This window comes from Pyxicephalus adspersus, chromosome 9, assembly GCF_032062135.1.
Source record: "Pyxicephalus adspersus chromosome 9, UCB_Pads_2.0, whole genome shotgun sequence".
Lineage (NCBI taxonomy): Eukaryota > Metazoa > Chordata > Amphibia > Anura > Pyxicephalidae > Pyxicephalus > Pyxicephalus adspersus.
In genome coordinates, this window is record NC_092866.1 from 52373492 (window position 1) to 52401185 (window position 27694).

At 37.3% G+C, this 27694-nt stretch overlaps 1 protein-coding gene across 2 annotated transcripts; it reads left to right on the plus strand.

Annotated features, from left to right (window-relative positions):
* On the plus strand, positions 1–27694 carry SPI1 (Spi-1 proto-oncogene). 2 transcript variants are annotated; one of them, XM_072421943.1, is made up of 5 exons: positions 1–220; positions 22292–22382; positions 23262–23470; positions 24351–24507; positions 25962–27694. In XM_072421943.1, the coding sequence occupies exons 1-5, from the start codon at positions 194–196 to the stop codon at positions 26276–26278; spliced, it is 801 nt and encodes a 266-aa protein (XP_072278044.1). In that variant the 5' UTR covers positions 1–193; the 3' UTR covers positions 26279–27694. The 2 variants fall into 2 exon arrangements, with proteins under 2 accessions (XP_072278044.1, XP_072278045.1); XM_072421944.1 differs by having other exon boundaries at positions 5–220; positions 23274–23470.

Consider the following 27694-nt stretch of genomic DNA (forward strand, 5'->3'; position numbering starts at 1 on the left):
GTAGGAAAAAGGAACTTGTGTAGAAAAAAGGAAAACTTCATTATCAGGGCTGGTGGCAGCCTGTGTGCACCCTGCCTGTGTCCCATCCACCGATAGGGGAAGTTGCAAGGTGACACCTCTCTCCTCTGCCTGGCTATCCTTGAGCCCTGGAAGGTGTGGACTGCTGGATTTTTGGATGCAGTAGGTTGACAGAATGGATGGGTTCACTCTTATTTCTATGGTAAGTGATTTTTGGGGGCTCATCTTGTACCCCTAACCTCTCTAAATTCTTTTAAAATTATACGCAAGTAGGGCTCATTCTGAGACCGGAACTCCAACAGTCTTATTTAATAGGGTCAATAATAATGTACAAAACAAATGCAGTGGGAAATTATTGATTTGCAGGGATCGGAAAAAAATATTTCTCCTGTCTGATTTTTTTGCTATGTGTTATTTCACTTTTGTACATTCTGATTGCTCTTATATCTCTAACAATTGACATAGCACATGGTACGTCCCTAGATTGCTTTAGGATTCTATACAGACTTGTATGTTAGTATTTGCATATGTTTACTATGCTATTCTGTAACAGCAGGGCAATACAAAATTGAAACAGTCAAAAAAATGAACTTACATATTTTAGATAGAATATGAACCAAAAATGTATAACTTTGTCAATTTAAGGCTTTTTGAGGATCAAGTAAAAAATTTATTTAAAAATTCATACTAACCCACCTACTAGGTTGATGGCATAGGTGACAAGGGTTATTTTTAAAGTATGGAACATCCACATTTGAATTCTTTGCTTTTTGTGCTTTTGTATGCTCTCGTAAAATAACAATTGTCGATCTGACCATCAAGACCACCATTCAGAGTTTATATTCATATTCAAAACATGTAACTGCTTCATGATTTATTTGCTCTAGTTTTTGCGCAATTACCCCTATATAAGGGAATGACAATTGGTAATTATTCACTACGCAAGGACAAAATTTATAAAGAATTTGTTTCCAGCATGTTTTTTAAAAAACATTGGGGTTTAGGCATGTTGTAGAGCTGAAACTCTGGATGCTGATAAACCTTTCCTGACAGTAAAAAGTTTTTTTGCTGAATTGTTAGGAATTGTAATATATCTATATATGAGATAGTAACAACAGCCAATCAGAATTCACTTTACTGAACTTTGTTCCTGGGACAATTTAGTGAATAAGCCTAAGGGGTTATAGCTGCCAGGAAAAACCATGCAAATGTCCACATCTATCTATCTATCTATCTATCTATCTATCTATCTATCTATCTATCTCTATTTATAAGCTTTCTTTTGATTATCAACTTATCTATATATTATCCTTATTTCTTTTATAAATTTTGCTTTCTATTTATCAGTATATTTTATTTTATCTATTAAGCCTTTATATACTATCTATCTATCTATCTATCTATCTATCTATCTATCTATCTATCTATATCTATTTTTTAGCTTTCTTTTGATTATCAATTTATCAACTTATCTATTTATTATCTTTATTTCTTTTATCAATGTAGCTTTCTATTTATCAATCCTTTATATTTTATCTATTAAGCCTTTATATATTATCTATCTATCTATCTATCTATCTATCTATCTATCTATCTATCTATTTCTATACTTCTATATATCTTTTATTATTTGACTTGCTTTACTAACTGCAGTTTGTATCTGTGAATACCAATAATAATAATGTACATTTTATATATAATGACATTGATCATTGAAATCAATGCCAGTCAATCATTTATATCAATGCCAGGCATCTACCACCTAAATATTGTAATATCTAACATATTTTTATATAATTTTGGTAGAAAAAAGTCTGTTTCATCTGCTAAAGTTTATCCTAGGTGAAGTATAGATGTGTTAGTTAGATTTATGGTTTACAGTGTTTGCTTATACAGATACTTCATGAGCCTTTGCAACCATACATCTTGGTAGGGAGTTGTACCCCCCACCCATCGTTGAAAAAAACTGCATTATTTAGAAAAATTACACGTAAGATTAATTAATTACTGCAATTTTTCTAGAAATGCTTTCCCTTCATTGAATACTTGAGGTCATCTTATAGTATAAGTAATGAGTACAGTACAAATACAGCAACAGAATAGACCTTAGCAAGGGGAATTAAAGAATAAATGGCACCATTGCACCCATAGCCAGCGGGGAATAGGGGAATAGGTGGTAGGACTGGGACTAAGGAGGGTAATTAGGATGGTGAAATGATAGAGCCATGGCTTGGGGAACTATTGGGGATTAAAGGCGTTGGGGAGTGATAGATGGGTGTGAGTGGGAGAATAGTAAAGGAGGGGGATGAATGAGATAAATGGTAGTGGTTGGGATTAATTTGTATAGCAAGTAAATATTACTTATAATGCAGAAAAATGGGGAAAAAGCTTGGTGCTTATGTATGTAAAAGTGACAGACAAGAGGTAGGGGGTCTGTCCTCTGAAAATATCTAAATACATCAATGTGATATTGGTAACTATATTCTCCCAAGGCTCCTTGCAGGTTTTGGTTTTGCAAACTCCTGGATATGCCTGTTAGAATTACCAATTAGGTTAAATCTCATTAGTTCCTATGGAAACTTACAAATGTGTTGAAATGTTACCTAACAATAGCCCACAGTGAGGGTTTTGTATGACCTGTGAGGTTACAACACATTTCACACAGCATTACTGTACAAATATATCCATCTAATGTGTTCTAAACCTTTGTGTTACGTAATGCACTGGTTAACACCTTTACATCTGTATTGTTCTTGCATGTAGCTTGTAAGCAGCAATGTAACATAATCAATATGCAGGGTAAAGGTGTGCCTAATTATAAAAGTATAATAAACCACATTATTGAAATGCCAGAAAATTGTTAGAATAAAGTGACCTAGAAGTAAAACTTAAACTTGTTAGACTACCTAATACTTTTAATTATGCTGGAGCTGTTACTGGATGCTTGGTAGGCGGTTCTGACTCTCCCACCAAATTAATGGGTCCAAATGTGTCCATTTTAGCGGTGAGCAGACAACATCATAAGAATTGTGCATGCAGAATCCTAGGGTCCATGTCACATAGTTAAGGTATTTCAATGCTCACTGCCAACATTTAGATTTCACTTTTAAAAGTTGTCAGTTCTACATGTTTTCTTTGTCCTAGATTTTGCATTTTTTTTTGTAATCTCTAATTTGCAAATTCTCTTAGCTATTTGTAGTTTAGTGGTTCAGCAATTGGGTTAGCAGCAATTTGTATTGGTGACAATTGTTATTAGGTAACTTTTATAGGCTTAGCTACAAATCACAATTCTTTTCTATTGTAGCACTGATACTAGTGAATAAATCACTGTGAATTGCTGATCTTTGCAATTTGGAGAAGTAATTACAATACTAATCATTGGCTGTTACATGACCCTAAAAGTTGTACATGCTAGGATAGTGCTGGGCCAAAACACTGGATCTGGCTCATGGGACGATATGAGTGTGAACTGTGGTCAGACAATGATATATTTGTCATAAATGCAGTTTGGGGAATACCAGATTCTGATAATGCAGGAAATACTGATGTGTTGTTTGCAACAGCTTAATAACTGACACATCAGACCTTTAAATGATCACAGTTTTACAATCACTTTACACTATCTATGGCAGCACAATAGCTACTGTGTTCAGTTCAGTTCACACTGGTCTCTTTTTATTTTATTGCAGTACAAAGCAAATATGCACTACAATGTGGTTATTTCCCACCTGTATGGTTCATTTTAGTGTATTTTTTTGAAAATTAGGCACAGAACATTTTTGTGCATTTAAGCAATGAAGACCACGCACAATAAATGTTGCATGGAGTTTTGTGCTTATTTTACCATGGAAAATCTCTGTCATGAATGAACAGTACATCTTGAATTACCAATTAAAGAGATAAAAGGCGTATAATGTGCACACAAAATAGAAAAGTATAAGAAAAACAGAGGTTTGGAAAAAAATTGCCAGTCTGGATATTTTGGCAATATTACAAATTTTGCATATAGAGCGTTAAAATTGAAATTATTTGTATTGAGTTACTGGTTCAGGCTGAAGGTGTTTGTCTAATGATAAGACAATTTTTTACCATGCACATTTTCAGGCTCTTAGTATCAAGACTACATAAGCACCATAGAGGCACCAGACGTGCCCCATGCCAATCCTTACATTTGCTTTTTGTGCCAATATGTATACAAAGAAAAGAACAAATTGAAGCTTGGACCTCATGGGCATAGCAGCAGTAAACTTACTTGGCCATCCTCCTCCACACTCCTTGTCCACCACTGGAGCTACAATAAATATCTAGAATAAATAAATAAATAATAATAAATAAACTTTCAGGTATGAGAATGTGTAATGGGAATGAGAATGAGGTATGTGTGGCACACTTTCTGGCTTCCCATACTGCAGTCTTTAGCGCATGATTTTTTGCGTGGCCAAGTCCCATGCTAATTTTCCATTTTAATAAAGTTGCAGCTTGTACAGGAATCTTTCTCAATGTGCTCCAATGCTTGAAAGATGGAGGAACAAGGGGAAGGCTGGATGTTTATATAGCATCCATTCTATTTAGCTCTTTCGGGGGGAAATGCAGGCTTAATTTAATGCCCAGTTTCCAAGGACCATATAGCCACCTTTACATCACTCCTCTTCCACCTGCAACACTCATATGCCAGAAGTAAAAAAAAAACAATACTTCCAGATGTGCAGGAGCATGAGACTCATTCCCCTTCTTGTCATGAGTCAGAGAACATTGGTTCTTATCACTATTGAATAAAGCCTTGGAAATAGTTACCATTGCTCCATCTGAGCTTAGCTTACATGCACCTGAATTTACCTAATCAACATGCTAATCAACATTTTAAATAAAAAAATGTGTTTCAGTGCCAGTGATGTCATCAGTGGGTCGCTTTGTTTCTCTGTGGGATCATGGCTGGTGGGCACAGGTGTAGTGGGGCAGGCACGGGTGTGAATGCTGTGCCCTCACTTTTTTCAGGAATAGGCGCGTGTGCCCTCTCCTATTTTGCAACAAATTATTTGGTGGTCCATTGCTCTGGCTAGTACGCCCCCCTGCGGGGTAAGGAGAAGAGTCCTGCTGGGGGGGGTGCACTGGCCAGAGTCATGGACCATGTCTTCCGTATGGAATTGCAGACTCACGGCGGTGGGTGGGTTGTCTCTCCGAACCTGCGATGGGAGAGTGGGCAGGTTCTGGTATCATGACATCACTCAGGGGGAAGTTTCTTCCCCTTTGAGTGACACATAGACAGGGGTGTAGTGGAGCGGGCATGTGTACATAACAATGATTACTGCGCCCCCTCTTCTTTTTTTATGACTACACCCCTGCTGGTGGGAAGGCCAGCAGGGTGCTGTACATAGTTCTCTTAAAACCCATCACAGAACTCTGATCCATTACTCCTCTTAAGAGGCCTCAGCCCTAATACAAACTATAGGCAAGATCTTGGGAAAGGTTTGCAAATATCAAAATGCCTTAATGGGTGAATGTCAGTCTGGAGGAGTCGGAGTTCCTAGATTGACTGCATTTGTATTTGTATTTAGTACAGGAACATATACAATGGTGAATACTAAAAATAATGCTGGAGATCAGGTTTAAATCCTAGATTTTCTTTAAACCTGGAAAACCCCTTTGTTAATCATTGTTTAACAATACATAATGGAATTATCTGTGAACAGTAAAATAGGGAATCCCTTGTCTGGCCATGAAAGGAGCATTATCACAATTTACTGAGCAATAAATATGTTGAATGGGGATACATAACAGTTTATATTTGTTTCATGTGAATAAAAAACTTGTAATAGTTCTGTTTTTTTTATCAGCTTTACTAACGTAAATGACAGCTTTGTTTGCATTTTTGCAGCTTACTCATCAGTTTGCATTATATCTTGTATGAGAATGACAACGATACATTCAGATTCCATTAGTACAATGCAGTTTGATGGCATGCAGTAAGCAGGTTTTGTATTTTTATATGAAATAGTTATTTATCTTGTCTTACTGCTTGTCACATTTACAATTACTTTAGTATTGCAATGCACAATATAGTAGCTGCTGACTAAAGTTACTTGGTTTTGCTTCTGGTTGGATCGAGTGCCCTTTGACTGAGCAGAGGCAAATATTTTCTATGATTTGTAACTAATGTAAAAATTGGGCTTGTAAAGTCACTTTTAAGTTACAAATGTCTGGTGCTTGATAGCGGATGGGACTTCTCCTACTAAGCCCCAGCTAAGTAAGATCAAATTTGAAAAAATTATCAGTGATTTTTTTTTTTTGGCACTTAAAAAAAAAAAAGAACAACAGAAATTTTACTTTACATTCAAGGGTTGTCTACCATTTTATGTAAAGTGAAAATTCTGAGTTTAGGTACGCTTTAAGCCTATCTGTACCAACTATGAAAAATAATTTCTGACTTTCAGAGGAATATTGCACTGCAAAGATCTATTTCTGCAGGCCAACGCTCACCCCTATATTGTACTCATAACCCAGACTTCTGATTTTGTACCCATTTCCTAAATCTTGCTTTTACCCCTCCAGATTTACAATAAAGCTGCTCAGGGTGCCCGGATATTCATAGATAAGATTCAACTACAAATAGACAAAGCTAAGAAAGTGTCACTGTCTGCTCACAGACTGTCACAGATATTCAGCATGACAAGCCAACTATTAATTAGTAACGTTTACTAGTTCAAATGGTGCTTTCCCATAAAAATTATATTTCGGGTAAAATCCCATAAATAAAAATTAGATAATACAATTATATTTACACTGAAAATCTGAAAACTGTTTATCTTCATTTTCATGATTACAAGGCAAGGCTGCTGACGGTTCGTGTTTTTATGAAGTCTATGTTCAGGCCACAGCTCTGAGTCACACGTTGTCCACCCTGTATGTAATCGGTCACAAGACAGTGTGACTGGTACAAAGATTCCATGCATAGACCCAAGCCCCCTACTCTTTCCATAGGCATAGGTTAACCCTACATTTTCATTCCAGATCATTCTTTTTTGGCCATTATTATTACTAATGTTACACAGGATTTTTATAGCGCCAACATATTACGCAGCGCTGTACATTAAATAGGGGTTGCAAATGACAGACGTATACAGACAGTGACACAGGAGGAGAAAACCCTGCCCCGAAGAGCTTACAATCTAGGAATCTAGGTCATCTGTGATTTAACGACTGTTGAGAAGGCTGATTGTGTTCATGGGTTTGCAAAGTCCAAATGGTGGATTTCTGATTAGAGACATCCTGTATGTGAAAATCTCAGTAAATGCTAAAAGATCATTTAGGTGTGAGACTTACAAGGATCGTTTGATGGAACCATTGAAAGAGAACAAGTAAAGCTAAAGTTTAATCTGCTTATCTTTTCCTTCCCCGGTTTTTCTTTTTTCTCACTTCATGAACATGCTAACAAATTAAAACATAAAATCTTTTTATTTTCAAAAGTTAGCTTATTTTACACCCAGTGGCATTGCCTCTATGCTTCTGTTTTCAATGCAGGGAGGTCATAATTGGTAAGATGAACCAACAGGGTGCTGTACTTCCTTTCCACAAAATGTATGATGCTGAGCCTCCATGTCTGAAAGAACTGAAATTCAATAAAAGAAAGAGATGGCCTGGGAACAGTATAGCTGGGGTGATAATGGGCCTGACCTAATAAAGCTCTCCAAGGCTAGAGAAGATACACTTTTATTAGTGAAGCTGAGTGATCCAGCAAAACTGGAATGGATCTGGTCCAGGATTGAAAACATTTGCTAACAAATAGAAAATGAACTTTAAGAAACCAATTCCAGGTTTGCTGAATCACCCAGCTTCACTGATGAAAGTGTATCCTCTCCAGCCTTGGAGAGGTTTAATAAATCATGCCCTATTATAGATGATGTTGGGTGTCCTGTAGCCAGGCAGGCTTAAGTTGCAGATAGACTTGCTGCTAATTCTCATTGTGAGAAGTTGGGGGAGGCAGCTGATTGTATATCTGTTTGTCGCATACCCTAAAATTTGAGTTTGGCATTTGGTTGAAGGCATCACCTTAGTTGGTCTTCTTTACTAGATTGAGCTAGCTATTTTTTAATTACTAATGTTCTTTAAGATGATAAACAACTCCAAGAAACCATTAGCATGTAACCTTCTTCATTTATATGCTTGTACTACTTTGAAAGCCTCACTAGCTTAATTTATTCTCTATGTGAAAAATAGTAAATTCCTATTTCCCTTTTTAGCCTATAAAAGGTGTGATAAGAATATGTATCTGGGTAGTTTGACTTTTACAAGGTTAGTTAGTTAGAAAATTGTATTTATAAAAAAATTACTTCATATGATTATTATTGTATCTGTTTTTTTAAAAAAGCACCAACATATTATGCAGCGCTGTACAAGGAAAGAGGGCTAAGCATGGCAAACCTGCATACATACTAAGTATATATTCTGATGCAGTAGAGTAAGAAAAACTGAAATCAAGCTTACAGTCAGTGTGGGGGAGCATAGTATTTAGTAGGTAGAGGGAATAAAACCATTGCAAAGCATTGTTAGTGATGATTAAAATAGAGAGGAAGGATGGTAGGTAGGTTTAAAGAGATGGGTTTTGGGAGCTTGCTTAGCTGCGTTGATGGCCTGAACCATGGATATTGGAATTGGGAAAAGATTTTAAGACAGCGGGGACAGCCCTAGTGAAGTGTTTGTAGCTGTGGAATTTAGTGTGAATGTTCTAATTACATGCAATCAGTATAACTATAGCCTACACCAGTTTAGGATTTGCATGGACATTCATGATTGTGGAGACTAGATGATTGTGGACTAAGCATGGGGCATTTTGGATTGCTGCAGATAGACCATGCGAAGAGCAATTCTTTTTCTGCTTTAAACTGTATGACTTTATATACTTTTGTTTTGATGCACCTAGAATATATTTAATTGATGTTAACTGAAAATGTAGCTATATTAAACATACAGGATCTCACCAGAAAATCCATAACCTTTGTCTTATAAATTAGGAGAGCTGTGCAAACGCTGCAAATTTACTCTTCTCATAGGTCACGTAAAGTGCCATATTTTTTGCTGAATTGTGTCTAATTTATGTGCAATTGCAAACCCCAGCACTTCTGACATGGCCACACAATTCACAATATGATTACACGGACATATTGATTTTTAAAGTTTTTGTTTTTAGCAGCCTGTTTTGCATGTAACTTTCATAAAGAACCTAAAATCCATTATAACATTGTTTACCTACACTATATGACCAAAAGTTTGCAGAGATCTGAGAACCACATTTCTATAAACTTGTTAAACTTAAGTTGAATTAGGTTTAAAATTAAAATCAAATCCATGGAGTTACCCCCTCACCCACCTCCAATGGTGATATTATAGCCTCTCTCTTGTTGGAAGGATTTGGGCAAGATTTTTGGAGGTGTCTTTGGGAATTTATGCCCATCCAGCCAAAGGAGCATCAATAAAATCCAGTACGGATGTCAAAAACATCAAGCTTGCAATTGGCATTTCATTTATTTTCAGTGGTTGTGGTCAGGGATCTGTGCAGGTCAATCAAGTTCCTCCAGGTCAAATCCATTAAACCATATTTTGTTCATAGTCATGCTGGAAAAGAAAATACTCTTCCCTGAACTACTCTCACAAAATAGATAACGTACAATTGACAAGACTGGGGTCAGCAGACTTTTTTGACTACTAGGCCATTTTAGAAGGTCAAGAAGGCACACTAGGCCGGACTCTCTCTCTCTTGAGTCCCGCGCTGATGGCTCCGCTCCCCACCAGGAACACAATGCAATACATCCCTCTGCAATGCATACCGAGGGAAGGTAATGTCCCCTTACCCCCACATTTGGCTCTTGAGCCGCGGGTTGCCGACCTCTGGCGGCCGGGATTAGGCCGGATCGACTAGGGGGGGCGTTAGGTCAGAACAGACTTCTGGCTAGGCCGTATCTGGCCTAAAGGCCGGAGTTTGCTGACCCCTGGTCTAAGACATATTCCTAGGTTTTAGTAATAACAGTTCTGTTCACTTGAAATATCTAAACTCAATGATTTGAATAGATGTTTTGGCTATAAGAAAACTGAACTTTCTGCTCACAATATTTAAGTGTATCTAAAAACTACAAAACAAAACAAAAAGTAGTGAGATCAGTGAAAAGCTTATATGAAGAAGTGCTTATTACACCTCCATCCTTATCTATTGAAGTTTGCATTCATCTGATGGTTACATAGAGGTGAATGTTTTAAGTCTATCCTTTTGGTGGGCACTGGGCAGAAGTTCTTCCCTCCCACATATGAAATTACCCTGTGGATCTATTAACTGAAGGTACTACCCCATTGTGTAGGTATAACCAGGGGTGTAGTGGGGCCGGATTGCCCCCAGACCCCCGTATAGGCTCTCCCTGCGCACTTGCCACGGATAGCCTTCACTGTGCCCCCTCTTCTTTTTCTACGACTACACCCCTGGGTATAACATTACGAGCTGCATTTTATAAAATTATAAAGATTGCTGTTTTAAGGTGTCATTATAGAAGAGGCAAAATTATAGGAAAGGATGAAAAAACCCAGTTTTGCTTATTAGTTTATGGATCTCTACTCAGCATAATTGGATTGCAGAACAAACACATAATGGGCCTGATTGATTAAAGTTCCCCAAGGCTTTAGAGGATACACTTTCATCAGTGAAGCTGGGTGATCCAGCAAACCTGGAATGGATCTAGTTCAGGATACAAACTATTTGCTAGCGAACAGCAAATGAAATCGATTCCAGGTTGTCTTATTCACCCAACTTCACTGATAAAAGTGCATCTTCACCAGCCTTGAAGAGCTTTAATAAATCTGGCCCAATGTATGTGAGAGTGAACCCATTGCTCAGTCCCCCTCCAACACATGGAGATTAATTGGAGGTTTATTCTATGCAAAAGAGTTGGGGTTGTCTACCAGTGTATCTAGTGCTGATAGATATCTTACCATGTCTAGGTTTAAGAGTTGTTCCATTTTTAGTGTTCTGTTGATAGAGCCAAGATATAGGATAAAAGGGGCTTATGCTAATTAAGTATTTTCAGAAGTAAATAGTAAATAAAAATAATTCATAGTGATACTATAGATAATAAAAAGGATCGTGTGGGAGGTGTAATTGGAAGAATGTTTAAACATATACACCCTGATTATTTAAAGCTAGAAGAGGTTAACCCACGATAGTCTATCTTCTCCAGTCTTGGAGTGCTCTATTAAATTAGGCTCATACTCTTCAAGGTTTAATCAACCCATGACTGACCCTTGATGTTTTCTTTTTTGAACATAATGCTTTAGTTATAGGTGGACTAAGACAGTGCTTGGATCCTTGCATGCCTCTGCAGGATCCTGTAAGAAAGGTCTATTTATATATATATATATATATATATATATACATTTTTATTTTAGATGCCTATTACAATGATTTTATCATGTTAACCTGATTTTGTATGACTACTTCCCAGAGAGGGAGATGATCTCCTTATTTCTAAAAGTGTGTTACGTCGTGATGCAACCACTTTGCGTTGGCCATCGTCAACCTTCATGCTTTTTTATGTATTAAGAAATGACATTAGGTAGATCTAGCTTCTGGAATATCTGACTCTGTTCTTGTCAACCTAGCAGTCTTAGGTGTTCACCTTTTGTGTATTTCAACTTGTGTTAAATTTTTCATTATTTCAAATAAATATAGGTTGTCCCTGGGTTACTGTAGGTTTGTTCTTAAGTTGAATTTGTATGTAAGTAGGAACAGGTACATTATTTCAATAAATGCAATTAGGACAGATGTTTGTCTGAACATATTATCAGTGCGGTGTCAGTTACTGTATAAAATCCTCACTGTGAGCTAATCCCAAACAAAGCAAAAAGTCCAAAAACTTTATGGAGCCTAGACTTTCATAAACTTCTGGAGCAAGCTATGCTTGAATATTCTTTAATATGCAACAATTGCAGGGTTTGTCTTGGTCATTAAAGAGTTACAAGAGCTTGAAGAACAGCAAAAGACTTCTTCTGCAAATCATGCGAACCCCCCCTCCCCCCCCCATCAAGCCTTGTCCTGCACACAAATGAGCAGGGAAGCCCTGTTCGTATCCAGGAGTCGTCTGTATGTCGGATGTCCTAACTCAGGGAATACCTGCAACTGTAATAGGGGAAGCTGGAACTCATCGTAATGGTCAGAGCAGGTTACCACATTGGGCCAGATTTATCAAAGCTCTCCAGGACTGGAGAATATTAAGACTATCATAGGTGAACCTGGGTGATCCAGCAAACCTGGAATGGATGTAGTCCAGGATTAAAATTTTAGAAAATTATTTTAAGTAATGTGTTCCAGGTTTGTTGGGTCACCCAGGTTCTCCTTTGATAGTATATCTTCTCCAGTCTTAGCTTTATTAAATCAGGTCCATTGTTCAGAATGTGCAGGAGCAAGAGAATGACTATAGCCATTCCAGGTCATACAACTGCTATGGGACCCAAAAGCTGTCTGGTTACACAGGGGATTAATAGAGGTGGCGATACCTGTTAGCAAATAAATTTGTATAAAAGCAATGTACACATAGGGCCTAATTTAATAAAGCTCTCCAAGACTGTAAAGAATAGACTATCATGAGAGAACCTGGATGATTCAGCAAGCTTGGAATTGACTATTTAAAGTAAATTGCTAATATTTGGCTAATGTTTTCAATCCTGGACCAGATCAATTTCAGGCCTGTTGGATAGTCTATCTTCTCCAGTCTTGGAGAGCTTTCATTTATCAGACCTATAGTGTAGAAATCCCAATGTGGTTGTTGGGTTGTTGTAAAAAAAAAATACAGACTTAGCATTCTGTATTACTAGAGTTGGAGATTAGTGTGACAGAGCCCTGGTTTTATTATGAAGTCTGGTATAGCCTTTGCCGCAAGTGTAAAATTCCTGCCTTTCAGAAAACCAATATTACTGGGAACAGCAACTACAGCTATAACAGAGACTTTTTAGTTTTACACCCCCTCACCTTACTGCACAGAAAATCAAGATTTAGGAATAGGAATTTAGTAATAAAGTATAATTTACAACGTTTTCATATAGTTTTGATCTTAAGTTTTAATGTAATTTATAAATTTTTGTAAAAAATAAGTTATTTAATAGGTGTGTTATATATATTTATTTGATATAAATTTCATATTAAATATATTTCTAAATATTACATGCAATATAATACAATGCTTAGATCACAATATATTTGTAACTGTACACTCTGCACATCTAAAAAGGAAAGTTTTATTATACCAAGTGGCACAGTTTAACATTCGAAAGACTGCTTGGCATTATGGAAGGTTTTTTAAATTTTTTTTAAAGACTGACCCACTTAAGGTGAGGAGGACGACAAGTGGAAGAAAAACATGTTAGCTGAGACCCTTCAGAGCAATGGTAATAAATCTATTTCTAGCAAAGACCAAAAAATATACTTTCATAGCTATCATGGACTGATTTACTTCTTGGGAGCCTATAATCTGACATTTTCAATTCTTCCCTTAAGCACAGGCTATTTCCCAAATGACATCTTTTTAAAACATATTTAAAGAAACACCCAGACAAAATTTTGCCAAAATTTTTTAAATGCAAAAAAATTTATTGCAGAAAGAAATTTTAATAGAATAAGTAATATGCCGAGGAATATGAAATGAATATTGTGTGTATAGTTGAGAAACGTGGGTGACATTATCCTGTAAATCCTGGTGCTTCTGCAGCTCTGTGTTTGCCTTATGAACTACTACAGAGATTTAATATTGTAGTCTGATCACATACAGAGAGGAGACTACGGAAATGTTTCCTGCAACATACTAATGGCATCATCTCAGTCAGGGCAAAGTCACTAGAGTGGAGCTGAAGTATTAGTTTTTATTTACAGAAAACCTTTTGCGGTGTGAAGTGATAGGTCAAGAATGTATTTATGGAAATCAATGTTTGATGATATCTAAATTTCGGGCACATTGATTCTGATTAATCAGCATGCTAAAGAAAATTCAACCTGATAATTATTATTTGCAGGTTTTTGTTCCAGCAATCTTCTCTTTGTCAGTCTATGTTGTACAGTCAGAATTTGTATGCATGAGGGGTAAAGTTGTGATCAATGATAAGTAAATAGGGTACAAATGTTACATAGTTACATAGTTAGTCAGGTTGAAAAAAAGACATTAATTCATCAAATTCAACCACTAGGGAAATAAATATATTCCAGATAAAAACCCCACAGACATAGTTGATCCAGAGGAAGGCAAAAAAACCCTGGTAAAATTTCCAACAGGGGAAAAAAATTCCATGAGGCATGGAACATCGGACGTTCCATGGATTATCAGTCTCAGTTATCTTTACTTTAAACCTTGTTCTGTGATTTAAATAGAAAATCCCTAAAAGCTTCTTCACTCTCTCATTGGAGGAAAAAGAGGGAGGAGACAGGGAGTGTGTGTTCCGCGGAGGCAGTGACTCAAAGAGTCCAGACTTCACCATATATTCACCTCGGGGGGACAGCAGATCTGTTCACCTGTCGAGAACCCCACAAATCTGTCTGACCCAGGTCCAATTTCAGTACAGGGAACATTCTTTACTTATGATAGTCACATTTACGGCTTGTATGTAACGTTGAAGTTGTTTCCCTTTTTACTCAACTGAAGCTGTTGTCATGATGCTCCAGTTCCCCCAGTGTGGGGGTGGGCTCCTTTGTTAACTGTCCAGATTATTGCATTCATTATGTGAATGATTTCTATTGGCTGTCCAATAGTAGGGTCCTCTCAGAATCTAGGAGAAGAATATGGAGCAGTGACCCCAGTACAAGGTGACTGTAGTAATCCAATTAATGCAGAGACATCAGCAGAATTGTTGAGTTGTCTGGCTCTTTTCCAAGAGATGGGGTACAGACTTAGACAACTTCCATTCAGCCTCATCTTTAAAACAGTTCACCCAAAACTGATATTTGTGTATTTTATATGTTAGAAAGTTAATCCACCCGGGGGTTTAATATATCTCTTGAGGATCCTAGTGGTGAGAGCTCTTCAATGACCTAATTCCCACATTGTGGCCTTCTCTAGGACCAACTATTGCCACAGCAGACTATACCACTGCCACTGGGGCCAAGAGTTTTGAAGACAACCAGTATTCTGTATAGGCTATCCTTATGTCCTCTAGTACGCCTGGTGGTCGGATAGTTACTAGGTTGGGGAGTTGTATACATTCTTGCAAAAGTTCCATCTATGATATTTATGACAACCGCTGGGTAACTATATGCCCTTAATAAGATCGATCTGGCAAATTGAGTTTCTGCAAGCCACGACAAAACATATCAATTTCCTTATCAATCAGATCTTCAGTCAATTCCCAGCAGTTGATATTTGCTGTTTTTAAAGAATTTGAATACTGCTGACGCTTACCACCAATTTGTTGCTTTGGGATCCCTCACACACCCCTGAGGAAGCCCTTTTTGGCAAAACGCGTTGGGAAGGTAGACCTATTTTGATTTTTGTACTATTCTGCTTTTTAGTTGTACAAAAAGTTGTATGGTACTGAAAAGGTTATGACATGATTTACATACATTATTTGAATACTGTTTTAATTTAATACATTTTTAATATTTACAATTTAATAAAAAAATTGTGTTTTATATCATAAAGTGTATGAGTGCCTCATAATAGCCTCTCCTTTTTCATTCTTCTGATTTTTGATCATTTGGCTCATACCGGAGGCTAGGCACATTTTTGTGAAACCAAAGTTAATATCAACTTTACCTCCTGGAAACATCAAATCAATGGGCTTCATTTAATACCCAATTTTTACTTTGCATTGGCTGTTTAAAACTGCACAACCCTTATAACTGTTTAAAGAAACAACCATGGCCAAAGTTGTAGTTATACTTTATGGATGCCACCAACAAGGGTGCCGAGGGGTAGTACTGCTGAGTTTTTACACTGACAGATCCTGCGGGTGGCAATTTCACGCCTTTCATGTAAGAGCTCTTCACGGGTGTCCATCACTCTTTTATCAAGTTCACAGTGTATGAGTATGACCGATAACAGACAGCTTGTGAAGCTGTGAGCCTTTTGTACTACATTTTCATGATTTTTTCAATTTTCCTTACACATTTTTAAATATAGTTCAATATCTGAATGGTTTTATCATGTCAATAGGTTTCTATTCAGCCGGCAGGGATGTAGTGGGGCGAGGACGCACACGCGCGCCATGCCCTCGTATAGGCTTCCCCTGCCCACTCGCCACTCATAGCCTTCACTTTTACAGTGCGCCCTTTTCTTTTTTTTATGACTACACCCCTGTCATAACTGAGTTATATTGGGCAGAAATATGTCATCGTAAAATTGAATTTATGTACCAATGGGTATGGGTAACTTACCAATTCAGGTTACCTGAATGTTTAAATGATGGCACACTCCCTTTGAACTCATTCATAGCTCCCAATTGTCCCTGGTTTGGGTAAACCTTACACTTTTTGGAACCAAGTCTTTCTGTTATCCTATTTCTTTATCAATTTTAATTTACTGGATCACTCAGATTCTCCCATGATAGTCTATCTTTTCCATGGAGAACTTTAATAAAGGGACAATGCCTTAAAGATTAACCTAAAGAACCTAATAATTAATCCTATTTAGCAAAGCAAGATGTGTAACTGAAGCATGTATATTGTGCACCCACACCAAATCATGAGTGCTTTTAACACATCAGACAACTGTGTATTTGGTGCTGTTACACCCTTAGTATTGGTAGTCTGTGGCTGCTATGAGGTTCAGCCTCACTGAGGGCTATGTGCCTGTGCCATTGTTTTTGTGTTAGGATTAAAAGTTGTTAGGGTGTTACATTTGCCTTGCGAACAACAACCTAAATGTTAGAAAATACATATTTACATGTATTATACATTATTTACAATTTATACAATAATGGTAATATATGTAAACAGAACATTTTTTTGAACAGACCCCTTAGAAGTTTTTCTTTTGATAAGTGTAGAGTAAGTTAAAGTAAGTAAGTGTTCTTAGAAATTAGTTATAAATATTGGCAGTGCTACATTGTTGTTATTTAATGTTAGTGATAGTTTAATCGTCAGGCCTTATTGGGGAGATACTGAACCCCAGTAAGATTTTTATTACTATCTCTTTTCCTTCTAAGGAGATTTGTACTGTCTGTTTGTTGTTACTAGGAAACACAGTGATGGGAAATCTAATATTTTATATTATGTTATAATATATATATATATATATATATATATATATATATATATACTAATAAATTGCATACAGCCAAACAAAGAGCTTTTAATCTTTCCCTGAGCTATCAAAACTTAAAAAAAAAAAGTTTAATAATATTTGAAGCAAATCTGATTTGTAGCAACCATTTTAGTAAAACACTGGCCAGGTGTGACCCTATTTCTATCAGCTAATCAGCTATATTTATGCATCTGTCTCATTCCTAAAACAGCAGGCAACCTGAAATTAGAACCCATGTTTTCATCATTTTAGGCCTTGGGCACCATTATTTATAAAGGATTATATAACTGCAAACGTTGTCTGGGATTGTGGACTTTGACATCCAAAGTGGGAAAGTCATTGTCTTGTAGGGGTTATATCCAAAGGAAAGCCTTTAGTGATGTTCCTGTGGATCATTGATAAAAGGATTTGATAGGGACCACAATGTGGAGGTGCTGGAGTTGTATAAAGGAATAGATGGAGGCATTGTTATATGCCAACCAAACACAATCTAAGAAACATAAAAAATTTGCCTGGCATGGGTAAAGGTAATTTTTAGCCATACAAATTATTCTAAAGCAAATCCAAAGCTGCATACACACGTGCAATTATAGTTATTGGAAAGGATCTTTCACGATCTGTTCCAATGACTAAGCATTGCACGATGCATGAACGAGTGCTGAACTGTTGGAGAGGGGAGGGGGGAGAACAACGGAGAGGCACCCCGCTGCGTGCTCTCTCCCTTCCCTTGCATTAGGATTGTTCATCGTCCATCGTCTGTGGATCCTCCAGGACGGTAGTTCGGACAACAGGCGCTGTACACATGCCAGATTCTCGTCCAATATCGGTCCTGAGACGATTATGGGGCGAGAACCATTGGACGTGTGTACGTAGCATAACTTTTAAAGGATAAAAGTAAATATTCAATTTCCCACCACCACCCTCCACTTCAGTGCCAAGAAATCTTTGTGAGAAGTCTGCTGGAGTGTAAAAATTCTGAAATCCCCATACACTGGTTCTTCCCTCTGACATCCACTTATTACACGATACAGCAGTGATATTGAGGTCAACAAGAAGAACCACTGACAGTAACAAGGTCTCAAGAGATTGACACCCCTGGAAGTTTTGGTTATCCAGAAGACTTCTCATAAAGATATCAGAGTAAGTGACATAGGCAATGGGAACACTTGGATAATTCAGCACCAGAGCATAGTTCATCCTCATGAGCAGCAGGAGAGGTGTGAATGTAATGTCTTGTTTTACATTTTTGGCTCGCTTGAAAATATTTTGCATAATTTGTGGTCACTTTACGACTGGATATATCTGTAAAAATGCTGGCTTCAGCAATTTTTGTTCTGCTTTGTTACAGTTAAAATTGTTTTTGCCTAATAGCATAAGACAGAGTTGTCCATACAACGCGTATTATATTTTATGACAAGGGCACACAAAACTGTGAAAAGCTGGTAAATATTTCGAACACATTGGCATAGCAACACCTTACGGCCCATGGTAATACCATCTTATCCTGGTTCATTGCCAGTATATTAGTGACATGATTATAGGTGCAATGTATGGGTGAAATGGTTTAAGAACACTACATCAATCATTAAATAACATTGAGACATACAGAGATTTGTCATGCTATTTGGGAATTGATGCCAAATAAAGTCAGATTACCAAAAATAAACACATGCATTCCTGCAAGCTTTGGAGGGAAAAATTAATATTTCATGGATGCATTTTATGTTCCTACAGATAGATTTCATTTTTAATTAACAATCTTTGAATTTCTTAACCAAAAAGCAAAAGGTAATATATTGCGTACCAGTCCTAAGATATGGAGACTGCACGTCTGTCTGTTTGTAAGACTTTTATGTTTTTATTATCACCTGGTGATCTTGTCAGTAATTTACTTTGTGTCCATAAGTAACAGCACTCAATAACTATACTGTATTGATGGAGGCACTGTAGAAGTACGAGAGGTAGAACTCGAAGATGAGTTCAATTGATTTCTGGGCAGGATTTGCACTGATCAAAAAATATAGCAAAGCAGTTGTTTATGTGAGTTGCCATTGCTGGTCTTCCTATAAAATGTACTGTTTTCCTATATGATGTTGTTAATTACTTTTACATTACTGGTAAATAGTTTTACATGTGTTACTAATATATCTGCTTTAAAGTAAAACTAAATATGAGATTATTCATCTATCCCTGTTCCAAAGCACGGAGCCATCATCTTCTGTCTTTGCTTCTTGAAGATGATCTTTGGATATTTTGATAGACCACGCCAGGATGACATTCATTCATTCCTGGCATGAGAAAAAGAAGCTAAAATGTCTGGGTTTACCTGCCAACTAAAGCTGAGCTTCACCTGTCCTTTTCTGCAGTAACCTCCTGCCTGAATCTTTCCATTTTAGAAGTGGGAATTTAGTTCCACTTTAAAGTTGAAAGTTGCGCTATACTGATAGACTATAGAAGCTGCCATTGCGGCTAGGTTCTAAATATCCTGCTTGCTTGGTGTTCTGATATCCAGTCTTATTACCTTCTGAATCACTGACCCAAAATGAGTATACAGCTCAGGTGTTCAGCTAATGTTGGTACCACTTGTGCCGCAGTCATGTGTGATTAATCTACTAAACATCAGCTTTATATCCAGCCAATTTTAATTCTTTACACCATGGCAGCCTCCATCATCTGTCAGTATAGTCCGACTTTAAAACACCAAAGGAAACCATTAAAAGAAGTTTATTGTAGGAGATAGCATTAACAATGCCTACATTTTTTTTTTTTAGCAGAATAATGGTGTGATAACTAAACTGTGTCGGCTTCTGCGGTGCCAAGGCTCACAGCACCCACATCATCAGATGATTAGGGTATGGGGGTGTGGAGCAATTGCACAAATAGATCCTGTAGGTGTCCTTAAATTCCGGTCATGCAATATTTGTTAGTGACACTATAAATGACATTAAAAAAAAAAGGGAGCGTGAGGAAGTACAAGCAAAATATTGGGCAAGTGGAAACTTTGACAGGCAACTGACTGACCACAGGAAATGCCATGTGGTCACACCAATGAATACACCAAAAGGGTTGCCTCCCAAATTGTTGCAAATCTGTTTGCATTATAAAGTAAACCTTAAAAGGAAACTAAACTAAAAACTGTAAAAAAAAAAATACACTTACCTTTAATGCCGCAGGGCAGTCTGATCCATAAAAGTCTTGCATCGGGTCCCGTGTCGTCCCAGAGCCGGCACACCGGGCGCCGCCATCTTTGTCTCTTCTTCCGGGTTCTTCATCCTACGTCACCCGAACCAGGCGCAAGATTGGATGACGTAGAATGGGAAAAAAACTGCGCATACGTGATATCGGCAGTTTTTTCTCTTTGCGTGAAAAGGCTCCTTCTGTGCATGCTCAAGAACCTCCCAGAATACCTGACGTAGGTATCCCGGGAGGCTCTGTGCTCCCATTCAGAATTAGGGTGCGGTGGTGCACCCATTTTTTTTTTTAAAAAAGGGTTTTGCACTTAAAAATAACCAAACAACAGAATTTTTACTTTTCACTTTTTGTTTTTAATATAGTGAGGAATTCTATTTTTATTGTGGTCTGTGTCCATTGTGACAGGTGACATTGATGATTTATCCTTGTTGCCCCACAAATGGGGAAATGGGGGTCATCAGTAGAGGAAGGCAAAGATAGTAATAAAAAACCCACAAAGGTTTAGCAATTTCATGTCACTTCCTCTTGTCTGAATGATCCCTGGTATTAGGAAAGGAAATGAAAGAACATTTCTCCAAATGAGACACACTCAACAATAATGTGCAAGGGAGATTCTCAACTTACAAATATAAAAAATAGTACTGCATTTGTTGCTAGGTTTGCCCCAACGGAGAGATTTTCCTTTACTACCTGTTTTAGTCATGTCATGTCAGAAGGACTAGAATTAAAGGAAAATGTCAACATTTGGGATACAAACAGTTGTCTACAATGCCTAGAATGGATTTACATTGTATTTAACTTACAATTTTTCTTAACCTCCCTAGAGGTAACCCTGAGTGTGACTCGGGGTAGAAAAAAGTTGCTAAAAGTGGTAACCCCGAGTCACACTCGGGGTAGGTAAAACCTATGGGAAGGTAATATTAAATACAGCCTTACTTGATCCGCCAGTGTCCCGCGCTGTCCAGCGCCGTGATCTCCGTCTTCTTTCTTCTGCATCCGATGAGTCACCGAGGAGTTCCCGGTGACGTCGGTGCGTGTGTACGTTGCCGGCGGGGCGGGGCAGGAAATTCAAAATCCATTTGTATTGCATTCAATATAAAATAACTGTATTGAATCCAATACATTGTTTTCAAGAACATTTATTTTACAGTATATATATTAGTATGAGTATAATGTGTATTTTTTTTTTTTAATTTAAAAAAATAAAAAAAAATTGATTTTTTAATGTATTCAATTTATTGTTTTTACATGATTTTGTGTTTCAAACTTTATTATACTCATACTATTATATTATATTGTATAATAAATTTTCATGAAAAACAATGTACTGCTTTTAGACATATAAAACCGGGAAGAAATGAACCGGTAGGGAGGTTAATGTTTCAGCAACATATTTTACCTGAAGGCAACACTATGGGTGATCTAAAAAACTGCAGCTCTTACAACTACACCTACACAAGAGTGGCAGCAATCTGTGCTACGAACATAGAAAGTTACAATGGAGCACACATATTGGATGACCTCACTGGATGCAATGGACCTGATTTATTAAAGCTTTCCAAGAGAGAATATGAATGATCCAGCTAACCTGGAACAAATTTCAAAAAAATCATTTGCTATTAGTGGGCAATTGTTTTTATTTATCGAACAGGTTTGGTGAATCACCCAGGTTCCCCCTTGATAGTCCATCGTCTCTAGTCATGGAGAGCTTTAATAATTCAGGCACATTCTCCGGAAAGTAACTAATAAAAATGATTTGATCTAAATCAGTTGTTCTTCTGTAATGAATAATCTGTATTAAATTACATTTCTTCTATTTTCAGGCACACCCAGAAGAGTTGGTCACCTATGAGCCAGAAGCATATCGTCCCCACCATGAATACTACCCCTATCTCAGTGATAATGAGAGTCACGGTAATTACTAGAGACTTCTACATTTTTTTGATAAAATTAAACTAGTAACTTGTTCCTGTAGATCTGTTAGTCTACTTAAATAAAATGTGCTGCCACTTCCAAGCAGTAACTCTATGAGGTGGTATCATTGTTGTGAGTATATTAACAATTGTATTTACTGCTATGAAAACACAGTACTGTATTACCAACATAAATATATCTATTTCATATAAGTTTAGGGTTAGTCTATGGGGTCTGGGTTAATGGCAAAAATAGGTGAACTGAATCTATTTTCCCTTTAGAAGAGACGTATAAGGGGTGATATGATCACCCTGTATAAATATATAAATGGTCCATGTAGAGAACTCGCTTCTCAATTATTCACCATAAGGTCATAGCAAAGGACGCTTTTTGCATCTGATGGAAAAGATGTTTAATCCCCATATAAAAAAGAGATTCTTCATAGTAACACCTGTGAAAATGTGGAATAGTCTCAGGAAGTGGTTTTAGCACGTTCTATAGATTGATTTACGAAAAAGTTGGATGGATTTCCACATGCACAGAATATAACCGGGTATTACATTTTATAAGAATATTTGACACCAGGGACTGCTGATTCAGAGAATATCTGATCGCCTTAGGGAACTGAGAAGAATTTGTTTTCCCTGTTGGAGTAAATTGAACCATGTGTTAATAGGAGTTTTTTTGCCTTCCTCTGGATCAGCTGTACGTGTAGGTTTCTGTCTAGTATAGGGAGGTGTTTTTTAGTATGTTTATTTGTTTTCCTTGTTGTTGAGTTTTATGAACTTGTGTCTTTTTTCAACCTAACTATGTTAATGTGAATAATACATTTGACTCTTTTCTAGAGGACGTACTTCACAAGGGCTAACTCTATATTAGTTTCCTTTTTAGAGCATTATTGGGAGTACCCAATATCGAATCACCTGCACACCGATCTTGATGGATTTACTGATTCACAGCTCACAGAGCTGCAGAGCGTACAGCAGCCACAGCTACAGCAATTGTACAGACACATGGAAATGGAGCAAATGCATGTCCTGGAGCCTGGACTGCCCCCCACACATCCACACCTCCAACTGACACACCAGGTAACTGCTCCATATAGCTCATTAAAGCTTAATTCTAAAAATGAGAAAACAGGCAGGTTTACAGAGACACCTGCATACAGTCCTAGTATATGTACAGGGGTAAAGGAACCCCTGCATATAAGAAATTGGCCATGGATGCAAAAATGGCCAATCAAGACTCCAACAGGAAGAAAGCTTGCAGACATCTCAATAGTAGAGGTTAGGTATAGTTAAATTTTAAGGAGAGCAAACAGCAATCACAAAGTACAGTCAGATTTTAAAGCCTAACTAAACTTTATATCAGTTAAACAAATTTTAAGATGCAACAAAACCAAAGGTGTGCAGAGTCATGGGACATTTTCACATAGCTGAGTTGCATTAACATGATGCACTACAGGGCATACTGATTAGATTGGCTGTCCTAGTTCAGCATATGGTAATCCACATCCATGGCGCGTATGTGAAAGACTCTTTGCAGTTTGTTTTCTTTGGAACTCAGCAAACCCAGAATAGAAAAGCCTGTCCCCTCCAGCATAAAGTAAAAAGGGTCCCTCTGTTTGGAAGCAGTGGTATCTATGAGAAGATTCGATTTGCTGGTTTCAAATCTATAGATCTGACTTACCTGATCATGCAAAAATACAATTATTTTAATTTTTCTTGCACATGATTTGGTATTCTTTGCATAGTGAAGTTTCACCTTTTCACATCATTCACTAAAAACATACAAATTCAGTTTAAAAATGAACATGATCTCTTAGTAAATCAATCAGGGTCATGGTTTGCTGTTAGTTTATGGTACATTGGTGGAACTTCTGATCTACTATCTTGGCTCATCTGAAGACCTGGCCATTAACAAACATATCTAAAATATGCCTTTTAAAATATTTCTGGTCTTTTACAGGTGTCCTATGTACCTCGTGTATGTGTGCAGTTTCAAACTACAGCACCACCCAGCTCAGAAGATGATGACCATGAAAGAAGAAGCCCCCCTCTAGAAGTGTCAGATGGAGAGCTGGACCCGCGAGACTCAGGATATGGAGCACTTCTTGGAGAGTCAGGTCTGGAGTATACCTTATGGGAAATATTTTATTAGTTCTTGTTAAAGTAAAATCATTTTTATTATGTTTTATTTCAGCATAACAAAAATAAATGATAAACTTTTCATATGCAATGGCCCAACATACCCCAGATTTTGTAGATGTTTTGTGGGCAATTAAGTTGTTTAGGGTACAGTGGAATTGATTTATATACATCTTTGCTTTTTTATTGTTCTTCATGTCCCCACTGGGTAGATTTTTCTTAACATTGATGCTGATTTACATGATCGCTTGTACAGAAAATGATGGGAAATACTTTTTTGAGTCGTCACATGATTAGTGATTACATGATTATTAAAAATCCTTTGGTGGGGTGATATTCAAAGTGTAAAATGAATTCTCTCAGGCTTTTCACCCATTGTTCAGCAGTGGGAATTTGTGTCTATTCAGTCAAATGACCGATTGTGAAGTCAGGTGTTGAGGTTGGATGAGAAGACCTAGCTCACAGTCAACGTTCCAATTTATTGCAAATGTGTTCAGTGGGGTTGTGGTCAGAGCTCCATGCAAGCTACATCAGTTTCTAGACTAAGAAAGGCTGCGTCTGCAGACCTATCTCCCCTGGTGTCCAGTCCTCCCCTACCCTAATTTATCAGGTATTCATTTATTTACCTGTGATATCCCCTCCATTACAACTGGGGTGGCTGACCGGCTTATGCACAACTAACTGAACCATGGACCATCATCTGACAATGTCCAGCTAAAGTGTGATTACCCCTGAGGAAGCCTATACTGAGTGAAAGGCGTCAGGTATACGGTCACATATGTGTTCTATTTAACAACATCTTCATGTCGATATTTAAATTGATGAGACTTTTTGCAGGTTTAATTACTGGCCATACTTCATAAGTAAAATGTGTCCAGTATTAGCCAGCTTGTGATGAACTGATCCCTGAAATTATGTAAGATCTATGCAATGTTGGATATGTATTATACTATGGGACAATATCACTAATACAATACTGCTTTTACTATATGGTTTTGGGGTTGACAATACCCTATAAGGGCTATTATTTATCTGACTGTGTTTCATTGACCTCACTACTAAATTATCCAGCTTTTTTTTCAATGGTCACTTCAGTTTCTACAGATTTCTCAAACTATGTCTTTTTGGAGCTGTCTTTGTGCTCAGGGACACATCCATTTTTGGAAGAAAAACGCCATCCACTAACTTTAGCTACAAGATTGGAAGCCCAGAATTGTATAGATTGTATAAGTATGCTGTAGCATACTAATGTATGCTTTACCAGCTCTCTTTACTGGAAACACATCATTTAAAGGGGTATTTACATACTTAGGCCTTATAGTGTATGTATTTACTAACTATCGTATATCTCATCAGTGGTTCTAAGCATATTTTTTGAAAAGGTGAAATACATTTTAAGTCTTTGCCTAACCTGTTACCTTTATTTTTGCAGGCAGTAAAAAAAAGATCCGATTATACCAGTTCCTGTTAGAGCTACTTCAGAGCGGGGACATGAAGGATAGTATCTGGTGGGTAGATAAAGACAAAGGGACCTTCCAGTTCTCCTCCAAGCACAAAGAGGCCCTAGCCAACCGCTGGGGTATTCAGAAAGGCAACCGCAAAAAGATGACCTATCAGAAAATGGCTAGAGCCCTGCGCAACTATGGCAAAACTGGAGAAGTACGAAAAGTCAAGAAGAAGCTGACCTATCAGTTCAGTGGAGAGGTTCTGCATAAAATGTACAATTCAAGAAAGCACTTTCATCACTAAACCAGTGTGTGCATCTACTTGTACATCACCAGAGTGCCTTTTCTTACATTTTTGGTACGAAAGACATCAAAGCATTCTCGAAGAAAGTGAAATACACTGTAAATATTATTAATATTATAGTAATTATTCTATATTTGGAAAGATTGGTGGTATGGTGCCATCCAAAGAAATTACCACTATCTGAAATGAAGTATGGACAAGGGATCCAGCATTGTTTAAAAGAATAGCATTATTATGGGAAAAGACTGTGTTTAACCTAGCGGAAAAGACCAAAGACTTTGATATACACCAGCCTGAATGAGCAATTGAATCATAAAATCATTTAGTGAACTGTAAAAGTCCAATTGAGTTTTGAGTTTCAATAAGGTAAATACATTCAATGTGCATTAAAACAAAAAAAGGAGTGTAAAGTCTTAAAATTCATTTTCTGTTCTCTGTGTGGAAGCCATTGCCTCTCTGCTTTATCAGACCAATAACTTATGGTTCTGCAATGAGCAAAGCCTATGTTCCCTATTGACTGGTGAGCGCTCTTTGATTCTGCAGGGGTGTGTATATTATGCGCAGGGGACGGCCTTATCCACTCAGCATGTGGCTGCTCTCCACAGACTTGCCTACCTTCGGTTTAAAGCACCTGAAATGCAATTTAGCCAATTGAAACTTGAAGTTCAATTAGGATTTAATCCTTTCCAGGAAACATTTACACTATGTTAAAGGCAACAGGTCCTCCACAGTCAATGTTTTATGAACTTTCAGCCTACAAGGTTTGTCCATGAGGATTTGTACCTAGTTCCACATTGTTTTAAAAATGCCAAAACTACCAGTTTGAAATATATATGTTGTTCTGGTAGAACTTCATCTAAAGCTTATGGATTGAACTTAAAACAGTTGAAACCTATATCAGGTTCCTATTTCTGTTTGTGTCCCCCCCAGAAGTGTCATTAAGCTCCGATGCTGCATGTTTCCTTCTGCCCCTAGCCTTTAGACCTACAATTGCTGCTCCTATGATGCATTTGTTGTATTGTCGTCCTTCCAGTACACCTACTTTTTAAGGCTGATCTCGTCCTAAGAACAATTTTCATGGCTTCAGATAGGCCAGAGCCAGCTGGTAAATACATATCATAGCAGAGAATTAGCTAGTAATTTGCATCTGAGTTTAGCCATACATAGAAGAGGTGCCGGAGATTGTCAAGATAGGGGTCTATATGTGTGTATTTTGGGGTTTGCAGAAGAACGGTGTTTGTGTGCATGTACAGCCTTAATCTATATTAAAAAGCATTTAGCTTTGCTTATCTTTAATCTTGACTGTATAATATAAATTAATATGAACTGGTCTCTTCTCATTATTATCCAACCATTGATATGTTTACCTTTACAGTAAGATGTACAGTAAAAAGATTTATTACTTTTCTCAATCAA